The sequence below is a fragment of the Mesoplodon densirostris genome, chromosome 6 (genome assembly GCF_025265405.1).
Source record: "Mesoplodon densirostris isolate mMesDen1 chromosome 6, mMesDen1 primary haplotype, whole genome shotgun sequence".
Lineage (NCBI taxonomy): Eukaryota > Metazoa > Chordata > Mammalia > Artiodactyla > Ziphiidae > Mesoplodon > Mesoplodon densirostris.
Window position 1 is genome coordinate 7,850,816 of NC_082666.1, and position 19,887 is coordinate 7,870,702.

The window sequence follows — 19,887 nt, forward strand, 5'->3', positions numbered from 1 at the left end:
GATCACCTTCTCCTTATTTGCCCTTAGAAATTTACTGCCAAAAAAATGGATTAGGACCAATATCAGATGTGCCATGAACTGAAAAAACACTGTGACTCCAGGTGAGGCACAAAGCATGGTATAAACACTGAATACACTCCCGTAGCCAAGAACCTTCGATGCTCTTGGTGGCATATGCCAGGTGGGTAGGTTCATAAAAGCAGAAAGGCTCTCCTAGGCCCACACCTCCCTAAGCCCATAAGACACAGACCCTCTGAGTTCAGCCATCCTATCTTCCCAAGTGACTTATTCATCAGTTCTGGATTGGAAAATATCCAGCTCACAACACCATTTTGTGTAAAACTCACTTGAAAAGACTTCAAAAAAAACATGTCTCTAAGCCTGTTGGACTTAACCCAATGATTCTACCTTGCACAGTGTTAACCTTGGTCTTCCTAGGCTTATCCTAAGTAGGTTACATAGCTTGGATGTTGATCCAAGATATTCTGGACATGAGTTAAAAATTTTATGTAAAATTTTATGTAAAAGGTAAAATTAAAAATTTTATGTACACCTACACCTAGTTAAACAAACTAATTGGTTTAACTCACTGGCGTTTTACCAAAAAAATTTTTCACACTTAGCTATGAGATTCTGTAATTGCGGTATGTACAAATGGACCAAAGGAACTAACTTAGAAGAGAAACAATTTACTTAAAATACTCAGTAGTCTTCCTCCAGGTTATAAATCAGGCTAAGCCACAATAAATAAAATACTGGAAAAGGGCAGCTACAGCTACAAAGTCAGATAGGAAAACATACCATGAGAGACAGAAGGGGAAGAACCAGCCTCTGCTTGAGGTTTTTATACAGAAAGGACAGCACATCTCTGTCCCCGCTTCCCCCTTGGCCAGGTGCCCACTCCAGGACAAGGGGAAAAAATCCGCTCTTAGGTGGGCCACACTTTCACTTTTACGACGAATTTTCCCCTAGATTCTTTCATTCTAATCTGCAACCCTGTAAGAGATCATGATCCCATTTTCTGGATAGGCATGTCAATGGGGATGAATCTAACCCATGAGAACTGTCCGTTCTCACCACCCACATGTCACGATCTGCCTGAAACCTCAGTTCCCATTTTTTCCAACTCCCACATGCTTCTGAGAGGAACCAGATCAGGGCCCATCACTGGCATGGAAACGAGAGGGGAGGGAGGGGTGCTCCTGGACGAGGATGGATGAAACCATTAACGATGGGTAGAGGGGAGCATCAAAGCTTAGTCCTGAGGTCAGAAGGTGACATAAGCCGGACTCCTGCGACTTGGTCTTCTACTTGGGGAAAGCCCCAGCAAAAAGGGGCTTTTCTACCATCAGAATGCCCAGAAGGTGCCCACCTGTACCCAGGGAGAGCCTTTCCCCCTGGCCCAAGCGCCCACAGAGGCCAAGAAGGAGCTCTACTCCCCACAGGGCATAAATGGGGTGTCCGTCTGTCACTCCGGAGGTCCCAGCCGGTCCGAGAGGCCGTCCACCAAGCCTGCCAAGCTCCAACGTACTGCCAAAGAAGCCGGTCGTGCAGACCAGACCTGTCACCTGGACCTCCCGGAAGTGCAGGGGTCCCCTCCCCGCCCATGCGGACGGTGCGTGTTGCCTACCTGGAGCTCGCCCTCTGTGCGGTGCAGTCCCAGCCGCCGAAGTCCAACGGCCAGGTCGTTGACACACAGGCCGCCGTCGCGGTTGACGTCGAGAGTCTGGAAAAGGCTCCAAAGGCGCAGCCGGTGGTCCGGGCCCCCGCAGACGGCGCCGCCGCAAGGGTCCACGGACGCCGGCGATGAGGCGGACGACGAGGCGGTGGCGGCGGCGTCCGGCGGCGGGGAAGCCACGCAGCGGCACAACACACTGCTCACCATCGGGCGCGAGGCAGGGGTGACGGGCCGGCGGGGAGAGCGCGGAAGACACGCCGGTGTCCTCAGTCCACTAGCGCGGGCTCCGAGGTGCCGGCAAGCGGGCGGGATGGGCAGCTTCCGGTAGCCCCGCCCCGCCGCGCGCCGCCTGGATGGCCTTGCCCCCAGGCACGACGCCGACCAGTCACAGACCCGGAGGGCCACCCGGAGGGGCGGAACCTCCCATCGAGGACTGCCCATGCAGCCCTTGACTACCCGAATCAATGGAGAGGGCGGGGCGATCCCGGCTCAGCCTGGGGCCATTCAAACTGAGGGAGGCGGGGATTGGCTGAGCCGGGCCGGAGAGAGGAAATCACTGTGCGATAGGCATAAGTCATGTGATTGGCAGGCGGAAGGCCCCGCGTCCTATTTCCATTGAGAAACGCTGTTTAGACGGCGAAATCGTAAGGATGGGAGGGGCCGTCGTGTAGGGAGAGATCGCACTCTCCGGTGGGAAGTAGGATTTGCGTGAGGAGCAATTGTGAGCTGCGGTTGCAAGGCAGAGTTTGCGCCATTGGGTGGAACTGAAAATTAACTGGCTAACGGCTCAAGACCGAAAGCACTAGGAATCCTCAGGAAGCCGGGTTTTGGTAATCTAACTCCCTAAAACCACCAGTAAAATAGCTGAATTTAACGGCGTAAAAGTCGTAATACTGATGATTGAACGACAGGACAACTTTCCAATGGAAGTGAGTAAAGGCTAGGTTGGGTGGAGCGCTCTGTAGCGACAGACACACCTTTAGACCAATGATCAGGCCAATTCCAGTAAGTAGGCATGCTCTTTAGCTGAGCGACAGATCGAAAGAACTAGTGATCGACGTGATATCTGAGTCGCGACCAACCGGGAGGGCGGGTCCCCCTGGAGAAGGGCTGCGAGGCGGGAAGAGGGGAAGTGGGCGGATCTCCGCACATCCCGGCGGAAGAGGCAGATTCAGGAAGCCATTACGCAGCTGGCTGGCAGCAGCTGGGCCGGTCGGGGCTGGGCCCTACGCACTTTGCGTAGCAAGGGGGGTTACCAAAGGCCTGGTACTTGGCCTTGGACAAGGCCGGCCTATCCCCTGTAGGGGGGGTGGGTGAGGAGCAAGGCCGAGGAAGGCGAGAAGGGGAATTGGGGCAGTTAGGGGATTATAGTTTCTTTAAAAAGCAAGGTGGGGAGAGACCATGGCCGTCCCAGCCAAGAAAAGGAAGATGAACTTTTCTGAGCGAGAGGTGGAGATCATCGTGGAGGAGTTGGAACTGAAGAAGCACCTGCTGGTGAACCACTTCAACGCTGGGGTCCCTCTGGCTGCCAAGAGCGCGGCATGGCATGGCATCCTGAGAAGGGTCAACGCCGTGGCCACCTGCCGCAGGGAGCTGCCTGAGGTCAAGAAGAAGTGGTCTGACCTCAAGACCGAGGTCCGTCGCAAGGTTGCCCAGGTCCGGGCGGCTGTGGAGGGTGGCGAGGGCCCAGGGCCCACTGAGGAAGACGGAGCTGGTGGGCCTGGGACAGGTGGTGGCAGTGGCGCTGGTGGCCCAGCTGTAGCCCCCGTACTGCTCACCCCCATGCAACAGCGCATCTGCAACCTGCTGGGTGAGGCCACCATCATCAGCCTGCCCAGTACCACAGAGATCCACCCCGTGGCCCTTGGACCCACGGCTACTGCAGCCGCAGCCACGGTCACCCTGACACAGAGTGAGTGACCTCTCCCACCCAGTCTGGCGTGCCTAAATGGGAAGGGCCAGCAAGAGCTGGGGCAGCCCAGGGAAGGTTGGCTGCCAAGGGTCAAAGGTCAGATGGGAGTCTTGGAAGACCCTGAGGCCTTCCAAGAGATCCCCAGACAGAAGTGATCCTGTTCTCTCTGAGACTTCCTCAGCACGCAGTCTGGACTTCTGACGGGCTGGCTTGCTCTCCACTGTTTTGCCACCATTCATGTCCATGACTGAACTGTGTGGTCCTTGAAGACAGAGACGATGTTTATATCTCCACAGGACTTAACACAGGGCCTAGCACCTAGTAGGCAGTCAGGACATATTTGTTGAATAAATAGGTAGGTGGACATCAATTCTGGACAAAGACATTCTGGTGTTCAGTGTGGTGGACATTCATCAGGCACTGCTGAGGAACCTCATGGTTCCAGGTGTTAATCTACCCTTCTGTTCACTCATCAACCATTAGGGCAATTCTGTGCCAAACTCTGGGCTCGGCACTGGGATTACCAAGGTGTCTAAGAGATAGGCCGGTTATATTCTAGTAAGACAGATAAGACGAATATATGAATAACTGCACTGTCATTTGGGAGAACCTAAGGACTCAGAAGAGAAAGGGGGCTTCCTGGTGGGGTTGGGGGCACACAGTGGATGTTGGCATTAAAGGGTGGAGAAGACTGACCTTTCCCACATGCTTGGAGGCCCAAACAGCCCAGCTAGAATGGCTTCAAAGTTTCTCGGCTATGAATGACATCAAAACTGGTTGGTTGGACTTTTTAGTTCAGATAAAGGTTTGCACCAATGACTGTTAAGTGCTCTTTGTGATGGGCTGGGAACTGTTTCGATCAGTGATTCTCAATGGGGCTTGGGGGAATTGGGTGTGTGTGTGTGTGAGTGCCGTAACCCCACAGTGTCATATTTCTCAAGGATATGGAGGTGGGAAAGGGGACCAAACACTGGTCTAAATCAGTTGCTATCCTGGAAGAGGAAGGACCTTTAGGTATTCCATTGACCAAGGTGGTCAAGGAGACAGGGAGGCATTTATTGGGCACTTTAGCTACTGCCTTCCCACTCCCACCTCCTTTTCTGCTTAGCCATAAAAGACATGGAAGTCAAGAAAGCACTGAAGGAGGCTGGACCAGTGGGGCACTTCGGGGAGCATGTGGCTCTGCCTTTATTAGCCAGAAGCAGCTCAGTGGGGGTGATTATGAACACATCAGACTCTGATTGGGGGAGACCTGCATTTCTTCCTGGACCTGATGAATCCGCTGACCTTAGGCAAGTCATTCCATGTTTCTGAGTCTACCTCCTCTCTGAAAATGAATGTGACAGTATCTACCTCTTGGTGTCATTATGAGGATTCATGGAGCTAAAGAATGCAAAGGGTTAGCACATAGTAGGCGCTCTACATTTTTTGCTGGTCTTACTATTAGCATCTTTGCTTTTGCCAGATCTGGGGCTGGCCCTTTGGTTATTAAGTAGATTAAGATTCTAAACCCCTTAGATTCTAGATTTATATATGAAAGGCTATAAAGCCAGGAGGCCTTTAATGGCCTCCTCCCCACCCCACACGGCCAGCCTCACTCTTTCTAGAAGGTGACCTGCCACTGCCTTTGCTCTCTCTTCCCCACAGTCCCCGCAGAGACCGCCTATCACACGCTGGAGGAGGGAGTGGTAGAGTACTGCACGGCCGAGGCCCCCCCACCCCTGCCAGCGGAGGCCCCCGTGGAGATGATGGCCCAGCATGCTGACACCTCAGTCAAGCCGCAGGCGCTCAAGAGCCGCATAGCCCTCAACTCAGCCAAGCTGATCCAGGAGCAGCGGGTCACCAACCTGCATGTGAAGGAGATTGCCCAGCACCTGGAGCAGCAGAATGACTTGCTACAGATGATCCGTCGCTCCCAGGAGGTGCAGGCCTGTGCCCAAGAGCGCCAGGCTCAGGCCATGGAGGGCACCCAGGCGGCCCTGAGTGTCCTCATCCAGGTCCTCCGGCCCATGATCAAAGATTTCCGCCGCTACCTGCAGAGCAACATGCCCAGCCCCACCACTGCCTCTGACCCTGGACAGGTGGCCCAGAATGGGCAGCCAGACAGCATCATCCAGTGAGGGCAGGGGTCGAGCCAGCCTTCTGCTGTGAATGGATGACACCACGTGGTCTTGTAAGTGGTTTGTGTGGTTGGCCTCAGTCTAGGCCTGGCCATGTGGACGGCTCCCAGTTTGATAGACATTTAGGGGTCCACGGTTTCCTAGAAATGAAGCAGACTGGGAAAAAGAATTTGTTGGGTTCCTGGGACCCAAACTCTCTTCCCCCTACCCCTTGAGCTGTCCTGCTAAGAACCTGAAGATTGGATAGGTGGGGGTCAGGTGCTGGTGATGGGACCCATATTGTCATGAGCCAGGGCTTGTGACATGACCCAGACTTGGACTAGAACAACTGTCGGCCCTCACTGGGGACCATCTCACAGCTTGGGGGTCTGTGCGGAAGTATCCGCCCCCCACCCAGGTGCCATCCTTTGGAGTAAGATAACATCAGTGGTGCTGGCAATAGCACAAAAATATCTTCTTCCTCCCCTTGGGAGGCAGAGTGACAGCTGGGCCTGAGGAGGAAACCCCACCCTTTTCTCCTTCTCACTGTGCCTCAGTTCTCAGGGGACTCTAGTTAGTGCTGTGCTGTCCCCCCACCCCACTGCACCCGGGCACAGCAGGGGCCCTGTTAGTGCCCTGGGCTGCCCCTGCCGTACACCCATACACCCAGGCTGTAGCCCGTCGGGCTCAGGAATTCTGTGTGTGGTGGGGACAGCTTGGTCGCCATCTGGTCTTCCACTGCGTCCCCGGGCAGCCCTTTGGTGGTTTGTCCCAACAGCTTTTGACTCAGGTCAAGCATCAGGCTTTGGGTGCTGTAAATTTTACTTATCGCCCCACTGCAGTGGGTCTGAGGCGACCTGTTGGCTTCTTCCAGAAGGCTTGCTGCAAGCCAGTTGTATTTATTCTGTTCATGAACCCCTCTGGGAAGGCTTCCGAGGGCAACTCTGGCCACGCCCTTCCTCCTTTCCTCTCTACTGACTGTGCATTTCCAAAACTCAGTGCAGAAAACAGCCTGCTCAGCATCGCACCCTGGACTCCGTTCTCACAGTATTCAGCGCCTTGTGTTCTTGTGAGATTCCCACTGACTGGTTAGGTGACTCTGAAGGCCTGATTGGCCCTGAATGTATGCAGTGGGAGAATTGAAACTGACCTAAGAAGTGGGACCTTGGACTTCTGTGCTCGGGGAAGAGCAGACCGACCTCGGAGTGCCGAAGGAGGTGGTGTTCACTGTTCTGACTTGATGCTTCCTCCCCATTTGTAAGGACTTTACCCAGATGGCATTTGTCTGTTTCATTTTCAGAATCGCCATCAATTACCGAGACCCTTGCATCTTTCCCGATCATTTCCCAAGTTTGCCATTTTGCTGCCGAGGCCTTGGCCACACGTGACCGATGGTTAAAGCTCAAGGCTTCAGGGCTTCCCTGGTGGCGCAGTGGTTGAGAGTCCGCCTGCCGATGCAGGGGACACGGGTTCGTGCCCTGGTCCAGGAAGATCCCACATGCCGCGGAGCGGCCGGGCCCGTGAGCCATGGCCGCTGAGCCTGCACGTCCGGAGCCTGTGCTCCGCAACGGGAGAGGCCACAACAGTGAGAGGCCCGCGTACCGCAAAAACAAACAAACAAACAAAAAAACTCAAGGCTCCAGATCTCAGCTAAACAACAAAGGTGCTGCCCTTCTGGGCACGTTAAGAATCGTTCAGCTCCACTGTTGCAATTATGAGAAGATGCCCCCAAAGGTGGTTGGGAGGTGACTGCTTTACCACCATCCTCTCTGCGGGGGACATGTGCAGTGCCAGCTACAGAGCAGTGGAGAGGAATCAGGCTGGTGAGGGAGTTGGGTTGCAGAAGGAGAGGTCTTCTCAGTGTGGCTGGAAAGCAGCAGCCCCTGGCAGCCTGGGTGCCCTCCCTCCGTGGAGCCTGATGGCCCCATCAGGGTAGCTTCGGGGGCTTCCTGAGGGTTTGCAGCTTGGTTTGGTTTTTCTCTGGGGTTGGCAATCTGAGCCAGTATTGTGTCTGTTCCAACTGGGTATAAAGAAGAAGCTTGGATCGCTTCAACTGACTGGTTCTTTCCAGATCATAATTTTAAATTAAAGAAATATCACTTTTTTGATATACATACCTGTGTCTTCATTGGTTATATATAGAAGAGATAGGGGCTGGCAGAGAGCAGAGGCTCACAGGTCAAATCCGACCCCCCCACCTGTCTTTGTAAATAAAGTTTTACTGGAACACAGCCATACCCCTTCTTCTGCTTAATGTCTGGCTGTTTTTCTGCTACAATAGCAGAGTTAAGTAGTTGTGGGCCTCCCTGGTGGCGCAAGTGGTTGGGAGTCCGCCTGCCGATGCAGGGGATGCGGGTTCGTGCCCCGGTCTGGGAGGATCCCATATGCTGCGGAGCGGCTGGGCCCGTGAGCCATGGCCGCTGGGCCTGCGCATCCGGAGCCTGTGCTCCGCAACGGGAGAGGCCACAACAGTGAGAGGCCCACATACCGCAAAAAGAAAAAAAAAAGTAGTTGTGACAGAGCATCTGGCCCACAAGCCAGAAGTGTTTACTCTCTGGCCCTTTCCACAAAGGGCTGCCTATCCCTGGTTTAGGGCAGTGTCTCAGACTCTGGATGAGAATTACATGGGGTGTTTTTAATATAACCAATCCCTGGCCTCATCTAAAACCTAGAAGAGACTCCTGGAGGGAGAGCTCTAAGAATATGCATGATAAACAGGTTCTCTGGATGATTCTGATATTTTCTGAAGGTTAAGAACTTTGGCTCAGAGACTGGAAGACAAACTCAGATGGAATCAGGATAATGGCCCAGGGAGGGCTGGTTCTCAGGAGTTTCTCTTCCACAGTTGAGCAGTCCTGCTAAGCAGAGATTCTCACTTGAGATTGGCCTTCATTCTGGAGGGAGCCCAGCCTTTCTGGACAGTTACCACTCTCTCCAATATTTAGTGATAATAAAAACTGACAGTTACCGAGCCCAGGCGTTATAGGCATTACCTTATTGACTTCTTGCAACAGCCCCATGAATTAGGTACTAATGCTGTTCTCAGTTGGCAGATAAGGTCACTGAGGATCAGAGAGGTTGAACAATTTGCCTAAAGTCGCACAGCTATCTTATACCCTGGGGTGGCCCATCTCTTTAACCGCTGTTCTTTTTTTTAAATTTATTTTTAAATTTTTATTTTTGGCTGCGTTGGGTCTTTGTTGCTGTGCCCGGGGTTTCTCTGGTTGCGGTGAGCAGGGGCTACTCTTCGTTGCGGTGCGTGTGCTTCTCATTGCGGTGGCTTCTCTTGTTGCAGAGCATGGGCTCTAGGCACGTGGGCTTCACTAGCGTGACATGTGGAATCTTAGTTCCCCAACCAGGGATGAACCCACACCCCGTGCGGTGGAAGCATGGAGTCTTAACCATTGGACCACCAGGAAAGTCCCAAAACTTTTAACATTTTTGATGGAAGTCTCAGTGCTTCTGCGTGGAGAGACCCTGTGATCAGGCAGGTTCGGGCCCGAGATCAGCTCCACCCCTTATTCACCTCATCTCTGAAGTTTTCTGGGCCTCAGTTTTCTCAGTTCTAAAATGGGGATGATGAGGACTTCCCTGGTGGTCCAGTGGTTAAGACTCTGCACTTCCACTGCAGGGGGCATGGGTTCAATCCCTAGTCGGGGAACTAAGATCCTGCATGCAGTGCAGCCCAGCCAAAAAAAAAAAAAAAACTAAAAAAAAAAACTTAAAAAAATAATAAATTGAGAGTTTCTTCCCTGGTGGTGCAGTGGTTGAGAGTCCGCCTGCCAATACAGGGGACACGGGTTTGTGCCCCGGTCTGGGAAGATCCCACATGCTGCGGAGCGGCTAGGCCCGTGAGCCATGGCCACTGAGCCTGCGCATCCGGAGCCTGTGCTCCTCAACCGGAGAGGCCACAGCAGTGAGAGGCCTGCGTACTGCAAAAAAAAAAAGGCACGTTGTGGAGGAAAAAAAATAATAAATTGGGGATGATGAATAATAGTCCCTACTTGACAGGAGTGTTATGAGGTGTTACAATTTATTGAGCACTGACTATATCCATAGACTGTTCTAAGTACTGTGTGTACTAACTCATTTCATGAAATCATGTACGTAAAACACTTAGCATGAACCGAGGAGGACATAGCATGTGCCCAATAAATACTGGCTGCTGCCGTTGTTATTACAGTATCTGGTACTCCAAAGGGCTAACTAGTGCATCTTTCTTTCTTTCTTTTCTTTCTTTCTTACTCTTCCTTCCTTCCTTCCTTCCTTCTCTCTCTCTCTCTCTTTCTTTCTTTTTCTTTGACTGCACTATGTGGCATGCGGGATCTTAGTTCCCTGACCAGGGATCAAACCAATGCCTCCTGCAGTGGAAGCTTGGAGCCCTAACCACTGGACCACCAGGGAAGTCCCCGTGCGTCTTTTCTTGACATCACAATGGGAGCTCTGTCAAAAGTGGCTGGGGCAGGGCTTCCCTGGTGGCGCAGTGGTTGAGAGTCCGCCTGCCGATGCAGGGGACACGGGTTCGTGCCCCGGTCCGGGAGGATCCCACATGCCGCGGAGCGGCTGGGCCCATGAGCCATGGCCGCTGAGCCTGCGCGTCCGGAGCCTGTGCTCCGCAACGGGAGAGGCCACAACAGTGAGAGGCCCGCGTACCGCAAAAAAAAAAAAAAAAAAAAAAAAGTGGCTGGGGCAGATTACAGAAGGTGCACAGGGAGCAGAGAGTAGAAAGGATTGAAGGTAGAGTGGGACGTGGGAACCAAGGCCAGTGTGGGGGAAGGGCTGCACACAGGAGGCTCTGGCTACAAGGGCTCTGAAAGAGGTGGGCTGAACAAGCTGTCAGAGCTGAGATGCAGGAATTCCCTGGCGGTCCAGTGCTTAGGACTCGGTGCTTTCCCAGCCAAGGGCCGGAGTTCAATCCCTCATCGGGGAACTAAGATCCTGCAAGCTGTCCAGCACAGCCCAAAACAAAAAAAAAAGCTGGGATGCCGTGTGTCACAGTAGACAACAAGCCCAAATGAGAGTAACAGTCAAGTTTGTTTGTTTGTTTGTTTTAAATTTATTTATTTTTTGTTTTATTTTATTTTTGACTGTGTTGGGTCTTCATTGCTGCACGCGGGCTTTCTCTAGTTGTGGTGAGCGGGGGCTACTCTTCGTTGTGGTGCGCGGGCTTCTCACTGCAGTGGCCTCTCTTGTTGCAGAGCACGGGCTCTAGGCACGCAGGCTCAGTAGTTGTGGCACACGGGCTCAGTAGGTGTGGCTCACGGGCTCTAGAGCGCAGGCTCAGTAGTTGTGGTGCACAGGCTTAGTTGCTCTGCGGCATGTGGGATCTTCCCGGACCAGGGCTCGAACCCGTGTCCCCTGCATTAGCAGGCAGATTCTCAACCACTACGCCACCAGGGAAGCCCAACAGTCAAGTTTTTAATCACTTACTATGATGATATAAGCAAGAGGAGAAAGTGCCAGCTCTCTCGGTGTTGCATTTTTCCCCATGGGACAGTGCTGGGCAGGGTCAGATGTGTTGCAGATGAGGAATCATTTCACTGTTGAGGGAAGCCCCTGCTTTACGGACTTGTGTGTGTATTGGGAGAATGAGAGCAGGAAGGGCCAGGAATGAAAAAGTACGGAGTCAGAGCAAAGTGTTTCCCCACTCCTCCTGATATGAAGGTCTTGGCCGAGGCAACTGAGGCCTCAGAATGGAAGCTCCTGGGCTAGGAATGCAGCTTTGCATAAGAGCACATGAGGCCTTCCACATAAAGCCTTTGAAATGGCCTGTGATTGGGCCTGAAAGCTCACACATTGGTTTGTGGCCAGGAGCTAAACTCCTCACAAGTGTGTCCCAGGTCTTTGGAGTCAGCCTGCTTCTTACTGGTTGTGTGCCATGGCATGAGGTCATTTACTTTCTCTAAGCCTTGGCTTCCATATCTAAAAATCCCTCTCTAACGAGGTTGATGTGAGAAGTTAACAAGTTAATGCCCACAGAATACTTAGCATAGTGCCTGGCACATAGTAGGTGCTAAATAATGGTAACTGCTTCAGTGAGCAATTGCTGTGTAACAAATCACCCTAAAACTTAGAGGCTTAAAACAATAATCATTTATTTGCCCATGATTTTTCAGGATGAGCAGGGCTCAGAGAGAACAGCTTGTCACTGTCTTGTCAGTGTCGGCTGGGGCAGTTCTACTGGACCTGGGGGCCCATCCACTTTCAAGATGGCTCCCTCTCATGTCTTGTAAGCTGATGCGATATGAGGGCTAGGCACTCTGCTGAATCTGTCATCTGGGGCCAGGGGTGGGGTAGGCACCTCAGTTCTCCTCTACCTGGGCCTCTCCATGCAGCTGCTTGGGCTCCTTCACAGCATGGTGCTTGGGGGTTCCGAGAATGAAGAAGTGGAAACTGCTGGTCCTCTTAAAGGTTAGGCTTAGATCTGGCACAGCTTCACTTTGTAATATTCTCTTGGTCATGCAATCCTAGGCTGGCCCAGATTCGGGGGAATGAAGGAATAGACTCCATTTCTCTCTTTTTAAAAAAAAAAAAAAAAAAAAATTATTTATTTATTTGGCTGGGCCAAGTCTTCGTCTGCCGCATGTGGGATCTTCATTGTGGCATGCGGGATCTTTTTAGTTGCGGCATGCAGGGTCTAGTTCCTGGACCAGAGATTGAACCCAGGCCCTCTGCATTGGGAACGTGGAGTCTTAGCCACTGGGCCACCAGGGAAGTACCTAGACTCCACCTCTTGATGGGGGTGTGGCTACTGATACAGGGAGAGGAGGACCTGATGGTGGCCATCGTTGGAAATAAGCTAACATGCTGCTTTTATCATAAATTGGTGTCAGGACTCCAGACCCACGAAGGATAACCTCTCCTCCTCGTTAAGGACTCCTTGCAGTCCACCAGTCAGGAGGCAAGGGAGCTCCCCAAGTTTTGCAAGGGAATGTATTGAAGTTATTCCAATTCCTGTAGCTTTGAGTCAAGATATTAGAAGGAGAAAATGGAAGGAGAAAAACGTTGGCAAGACCTGGGTCACTTTGACTCTTTTAACTCTGGAAATCCTTATACATTAGAAGGGAGTCCGGGGCCAAGGTGGGAACCATCTGTGCAGACCCACTTGGAAATCTCACTGAAAAGACTTCCTGATTCCGGGAAAAATTCTAGACAATCAGTTAGGGCCTTGGAGGGTGGCAAGGTGGCTGTTGAGAGGAACAGGCAGGGACAAACTCACTCTCTTGGTTAGGGATGAGCTGAACTTGGTGTGGTATTTACAAAGGGGTACGTGGTTCTCAGAATGGCCTGTCCAGCGACAGAGGCCTAGAGGCTGAGCTGCAATGTACTGGTTCTCTGCTGACTCAGGACGGTCACCCTCTCTGCCCGCCTCTTCCTGGGCAGCCCTCAGGGCTCAGCCTGGATGTCACTAGCTCAAGAGACCCTTCCCCAGCCCAGGGAGGCTCCCCGCTGCTGTGCACGCCCATAGCCCCTGCCGTCGGCTCCCTAACTCTCATCCCACTTGGACTTGCTTGTCTTCCAACTGACCCCTCACTGGGAGCCTCTTGGCTTCAGCGACCTTGTCCACTTTGTTACCAGCTATAGCCCAGCTCTGCGAATGGCACCGCCCTCCCCTGGTTGCCCAGGTGACATCCTTGGCTCCTCCTACTCCCTCACCTCTCACATCCACTATCTGTTAAGAGTCCTCCTGGACGTTCCTTAAATCTGTCCAATCTGTCTCTCTCTTCCCAAATCCAGCCCTGCCTTCTCTCTCACCTGGGTTACCCACAGCAGCCTCTTCACTGGCCTCCCTGCCTCCAGGCCTTTCTGAGGATGGTCTTTTGAAGCAAATCTAACCAGGCTTCTCCCTGTTCTATCCCTTCAATGACTTTCCTTAACTCCCGAATTGAAGTATAAGCTCTTGAACGTAACCTACAGACATGGTCTGATGCTGCTTCCTCCCTTGGACTCCTTTCCAGCCACACTGAAAGTTTACTTCCTTGTCATTTATATCTCAATAAAACTGGGGGTATGGTCGGGGGCAGAAACAAAAGAAAATTTACTTCCTTAAAAATGCTGGGCTCTTTCTACCCTCCACACCTTTGTCTTTGCTGTTCCTCTTGCTCAGAACAACTTTCTTGCTCATCCCTTTCCTAATTCCTATTCATCCTTCCCAGCCAGCTTGGGTGTCAGGGAGCATTATTCGGTCACACCCCGTGTTTCCTCCCTCACACTGTGCTGTAATCTCACTTTTATTTTTTAATTTGATTTTATGGTTTTTTAAGATTAATTTTTATTGGAGTCTAGTTGATTTACAATGTTGTGTTAGTTTCAGGTGTACAGCAAAGTGAATCAGTTATACATATACATATATCCACTCTTCTTTAGATTCTTTTCCCATATAGGTCACTGCAGAGTATTGAGTAGAGTTCCCTGTGCTGTAGGTTCTTATTAGTTACCTATTTTATGTATAGTAGTGTGTATATGTCAATCCCAATCTCCCAATTTATCCCTCCCCCCTTTTTTAATTTTAATTTTAATTCTTTCACACTTTTAAATGTTTGGGTCCTGCTAGAGGAGGGTTTCTCAAGCTCAACACAATTGTCATGTTGGGCTGGATCATTCCGTGTTGTGGGAGGCTGTCTTATGCGCTGTAAGGTATTTAGCGGCATCCTGACCTCTGTACACTGGATACCAGTAGCACGTCCCCCCCTCCAGTCGTGACAATCAGAAATGTATCCAGACATTGCCAAGTGTCCCATGGTGGGGAGAGCAAAATCACCCCCAGTTAAAAACAGCTGTCCTGGGGATTTCCTGGCAGTCCATTGGTTAGGACTTGGCACTTTCACTGCCATGGCCTGTGTTCAATCCCTGGTTGGGGAACTAAGATCCTGCAAGCTGCCCGGAACAACCAAAAAATAAAAATAAGAAAGAGCAACTGTCCTACGGCAATAACATCTGTCTTATTCATAGTTTCTTGTCAAGAACCTGGCACAGTCCCTGGATATCTATTTAATCCACATTTTTAAAAAGTAATTTTATTTATTTATTTATCTATCTATCTATTTATTTATGTTTTGGCTGCGCTGGGTCTTCATTGCTGTTTGCAGGCTTTCTCTCTAGTTGTGGAGAGCGGGGACTACTCTTCGTTGTGATGCATGGGCTTCTCACTGCAGTGGCTTCTCCTGTTGCAGAGCACAGGCTCTAGAGCGCAGGCTCAGTAGTTGTGGCCCACGGGCTTAGTTGCTCCACACCAAGAGGGATCTTCCTGGACCAGGGCACAAACCCGTGTCCCCTGCATTAGCAGGCAGATTCTTAACTACTGAGGCACCAGGGAAGTCCCTAATCCACTTTTTTTTTTTGCGGTACGTGGGCCTCTCACTGTTGTGGCTTCTCCCGTTGCGGAGCACAGGCTCTGGACGCGCAGGCTCAGCAGCCATGGCTCACGGGCCCAGCCACTCTGCGGCATGTGGGATCCTCCCAGACCGGGGCACAAACCCGCGTCCCTGCATCGGCAGGTGGACTCTCAACCACTGCGCCACCAGGGAGCCCCCTAATCCACTTTTTATTGCGGTGTTGGTTGAATTAAATGTCAACAGCATTCCCATAAGATGTTTTGCATTTCCGCATTTGATAGATGAAGAGACTAAAGCCAGGACTCACCTGGTGGCACATCGTTTGTAAAAGGCAGAGCTGCGAGTCTATCCCAGGTGTGTCTGGCTACACAGCCTCCTCCTTATGAGTCAGCCTCTCATGAGAGGCTGAGCATGAATCAGCCTTCTGGAGCTGTGGCCTGGACCCTGGACCTGTGACAGATGTGTCAGGAACCCCACCCTGAGTGGCCCTGCCCCACCTGAGTGTTGTGACTTTGGGCAGGTCACACCTCCCCACTGGGCTGTGGGGTTTCCCCTCCTGTGCAGTCCCCTTCTGCTGAGAGCTGATGAGAGGATTAAATGAGATAAATGGAGTAGTGATGCAGGGGCTGTCTGTACAGCTCCACACAGGGCCTGGCCTGTAAAAGGTAATGGAGATGAAAAGAGGAAGAGGCAGGAAGGGGCCTTCCTGAGGACTCCTGACAGCACATCGCCCAGGATTCTGCTGACCCTGAGGCCTACAGCCTACAGCCACTCAGATAAGAATCCCTTGGCTCAGATAACAGGTTCCTGCCTGCATCTGCAGGAGGTTAGCTAGATAGAGGCTGTACTCCAGGCTTCAGGCAATCCTGACAGGCAGGAATGTGGGCCCGACCTTCCAGGTAGTCCCATTTTACAAAAGCAGCCAGAAATCTGGGCTTTTATGAGAAATCTCCCAGTTTAAATATTTCAACTACTAAATATTTGTAAACCCTGTGCAAGGCGAATGAAACACACCTGTGGGCTAAAGTCAAGCCATGGATGTCAGGTTGCAAGCTGTACGTCCCCTTTGGGGGCCGGTCTGTACCCCTCAGGAGGAGCCAGAGGAAGGCAGAGGTTGGTAGGCAGGAGGTCTGGGCACCAGATCCCTCTTTCTCTTGCGCCTCAGTCTCCCCATGCATATGATGGGTGTGGGCCATCCTAGCTGGAATGGTTCCTAGGAAGGTGGTCCCTCCTGGATACCCCTCCTTTGCCCAGGCTGGGCCTGACTCAGTGGGAGGATCTGGCCTGGGCTCTTTACTTGGCTCCGAGCTGAGTCAGTCGTGACACATGTGGCGGTGACAGTCACGTGCCACCTGCCTGTCAGGAACCAAGTACAAGCGGGGACTGGCCACTGCAGGGAATGCCCACCAGGGCCGAGGCTGGCAGAAGCACTGTTTCCAGCCGGGCCTCCAACAGGGTCCTGTCCAGATGCGAGTTTGGGCCAAAAGGCCTCCATGATCTCCTATGGCTGTTTTTAGTGCCTGCTCAACACCCAGGGTTCCTCCTGGCTGTGGTACTCTGGTTTTTCTTTGAGGAACCATCCCTCCTCCAGTCTCAGTCCATTCAGTTTGAGGGAGAGATCCCAATTCTGGCTGCAGTGGTAAGGATGTGGTGCAGGACTGGTCCATGAGAGGAACAGCATCCTTCTGTCCACAGTGATTGGTTAAGGGTGAGCATGTGACCCAATTGGACCTATGGGAGTCTGCCCTGGGACTTTTGCTCTTTCCATTGCTGTTTCCAAGCTGGTGGGATGAAAACCCGAGGCTCTGGGAAGGTCACCTAACCTAAGCCCACCTAATAATGAAGCCAACCAAGGAAAGGCTAAGCAGCTGAAATCTAAGAAAGATTTCAACTGGGGTTTGAGTACTTGAATCCAGCAATTTCTTTTTTCTTTTTTAATAGATCCTTATTGGAGTATAATTGCTTTGCAATACTGTGTTAGTTTCTGTTGCACAACAAAGCGAATCAGCCATACGAATACACATGTCCCCATATCCCCTCCCTCCTGAGCCTCCCTCCCATCCTCCCTATCCCACCCCTCTAGGGCATCACAAAGCACCCAGCCGATCTCCCTGTGCTATGCTGCTGCTTCCCACCAGCCAACTGTTTTACATTCCGTAGTGTATATATGTCGATGCTACTCTCACTTCGCCCCAGCTTCGCCCTCCCACCCCATGTCATCAAGTCCATTTTCTATGTCTACCTCTTTATTTTGTTTTATTTATTTATTTATTTATTTATTTATTTTTATTTATTTTTGCGGTACGCGGGCCTCTCACTGTTGTGGTCTCTCCCTTGGCAGAGCACAGGCTCCGGACACGCAGGCTCAGCGGCCATGGCTCACAGGCCCAGTCGGTCCGCGGCATGTGGGATCTTCCCGGACCGGGGCACGAACCCATGTCCCCTTCATCGGCAGGTGGACTCTCAACCACTGCGCCACCAGGGAAGCCCTATGTCTACCTCTTTATTCCTGCTCTGCAGCTAGGTTCATCAGTACCTTTTTTTTTTCTTTCTTTATTTTAGATTCCATATATATGCGTCAGCATACAGTATTTGTTTTTCTCTTTCTGACTTACTTCACTCTGTATGACAGACTCTAGGTCCATCCACCTCACTACAAATAACTCAATTTCATTTCTTTTTATGGCTGAGTAACATTCTATTGTATATATGTGCCACATCTTCTTTATCCATTCATCTGTCGATGGATATTTAGGTTGGTTCCATGTCCTAGCTATTGTAAATAGTGCTGCAATGAACATTGTGGTACATGTCTCTTTTTGAATTATGGTTTTCTCAGGGTATATGCCCAGTAGTGGGATTGCTGGGTCATATGGTAGTTCTATTTTTATTTTTTTAAGGAACTTCCATACTGTTTTCCATAGTGGTTGTATCAAGAATCCAGCAGTTTCTGAAGCTAGATCTACCCTCCTGGATGTACCAGCTACAGCACCTGCAAATCTCCAGTCATTTTAAGCTGTCATTAGCAGCTGAAAGAGTCCTAATGCTTTTGCCTACCCTAAGGGTCTATGATTCAGATTCCAGGTCAAAGTATCTTCAGAGTACTGGCCTAGACTAGTTGTTTCTCATGCTATAACCCGAGAAGATTTACCTTTAGGATCATCTGGGCTGTTAATGCACATTTCTGAGCCCCACCTCAGACCAACCGAAACAGGTACTGGCGGTGTTGGAGTGGGAATAGGCATGTGGATTTTCAGCAAGCTCCCACTTGACTCTGACTAAACCTCAAGGTGGAGAACACTGGCGGTCCCTGTCCCTCCTTTTTCCACCCTCCTCCCTCCATGTCTGAATCATGTGATTCCACCAATCTGGCCACAGCTGATTGGACGAGGAGAGGATACCTGGTCCAAACTGGGCCAATTGTCTTTCTTTCCCCCAAATTTGGAATTGGGATCCAGAAACCTGCTCAGTTTTTGTGGCTGTTTGAACTTTCTTCCACCTCACACTCCAAGAAGTAGAAAAGGTTGCCCAGGGAATTCCCTGGCGGTCCAGTGGTTAGGGCTGTGTGCTTCCATTGTAGGGGGCATGGTTTCATCCCTGGTGGGGGAACTGAGATCCTGCATGCCTTGTGGCGCAGCCAAAAAATTAAATAAAAAACAAATTGTTGCTCAGAGGAGGGAGAGGAAGGAGAGAACACGGGAGGGGAGGCGGGGCTGAGAGAGTTCAATGGAAGTGACCACGGTACCATAAGTTTCCCCGCCCTGACAGCCCTGCGCAAGTCCCCCTTCCCACTGCCTGCGGGACCCCGTATTTTTAGAGCCCCTTCCACTTTCTGCAGTAACTAACTTGGGTGATTTCTGCTACTTGTAACCAAGAGACCTTTACCTAAGCTGTAGTTTATTTCTCAAGATCTCAGTTTCCTTATCTGTAAAATGACTAGCGCCATGATACATAATACCCTTCCCGGTTATGCAGCGAGTCCTCACAGAGGAGCCTCTGCTTAAACCACTCCTTCCATCAGGAGAGGTCTTGGTGACATGGGGTGTAGGTGGCAGAAGGATTTCACTGCAACAGTGCTTCTCAAAGTTTGATGTGCATTGAAATTGCCTGGAATCTGTTTAAAATGCAGATTCCTGGGGCCTCCCTGGTGGCGCAGTGGTTAAGAGTCCGCCTGCTGATGCAGGGGATGCGGGTTCGTGCCCCGGTCTGGGAGGATCCCATATGCCACGGAGCGGCTGGGCCCGTGAGCCATGGCCACTGGGCCTGCGCATCCGGAGCCTGTGCTCCACAACGGGAGAGGCCACAGCAGTGAGAGGCCCGCATACCGCAAAAAGAAAAAAAAAAAAAAATGTAGATTCCTGGATCCTGCAGATCCTTGGTGCTCCTTTAAAATCATCCTTCCCTCCCTGCTCCCTCTCCCCAAACAATCATGGGTCTCCTTTCTGTCACTATAGATGAGTTTGCATTTTTCAGAATTTTACCTAAATGAAATCATGCAGCGTGTACTGTTCTTTTGACTGGGTTTCTTCACTAAGCCTAATTATTTTGAGAAGCACCCATGTTGATGTGTTTATCAATGCAGTAGTTCACTTTTTATTGCTAAGTAGGATACACTGTAATTTGTCAGTTTTTTATAATTTATTTATTTTATTTATTTTTGGCTGTGTTGGGTCTTTGTTGCTGCGTGAGGGCTTTCTCTAGTTGCGGTGAGCGGGGGCTACTCTTTGTTGCGGTGCACGGGCTTCTTACAGTGGCTTCTCTTGTCGTGGAGAACAGGCTCTAGGCGCACAGGCTTCAGTAGTTGTGGTGCAGCACAGGCTTAGTTGCTCTGCTGCATGTGGGATCTTCTCGGACCAGGTCTCG

General features: G+C 51.2%; 2 protein-coding genes across 3 annotated transcripts in view; one reads left to right on the forward strand and one right to left on the reverse strand.

Annotated features, from left to right (window-relative positions):
- The window catches only part of SLC25A25 (solute carrier family 25 member 25), a 32,417-nt gene extending 30,430 nt beyond the window's left edge, over nucleotides 1-1,987 (reverse strand). Inside the window, exon 1 of the mRNA XM_060101011.1 lies at nucleotides 1,631-1,987. Coding sequence (XP_059956994.1) covers nucleotides 1,631-1,885 — 255 coding nt within the window. The 5' untranslated portion in view covers nucleotides 1,886-1,987. The remainder of the gene's footprint in view (nucleotides 1-1,630) is intronic.
- A 628-nt stretch (nucleotides 1,988-2,615) lies between these two features.
- Nucleotides 2,616-7,798, forward strand: NAIF1 (nuclear apoptosis inducing factor 1). Of its 2 annotated transcripts, XR_009532766.1 has the most exons (3): nucleotides 2,616-3,590; nucleotides 5,238-5,763; nucleotides 6,990-7,798. XR_009532766.1 is itself a non-coding variant. In XM_060100914.1 (2 exons), the coding sequence occupies exons 1-2, from the start codon at nucleotides 3,080-3,082 to the stop codon at nucleotides 5,708-5,710; spliced, it is 984 nt and encodes a 327-aa protein (XP_059956897.1). In that variant the 5' UTR covers nucleotides 2,616-3,079; the 3' UTR covers nucleotides 5,711-7,798. The 2 variants fall into 2 exon arrangements, 1 of the variants encoding a protein (XP_059956897.1); XM_060100914.1 differs by having other exon boundaries at nucleotides 5,238-7,798.
- Nucleotides 7,799-19,887: the final 12,089 nt, after the last annotated feature.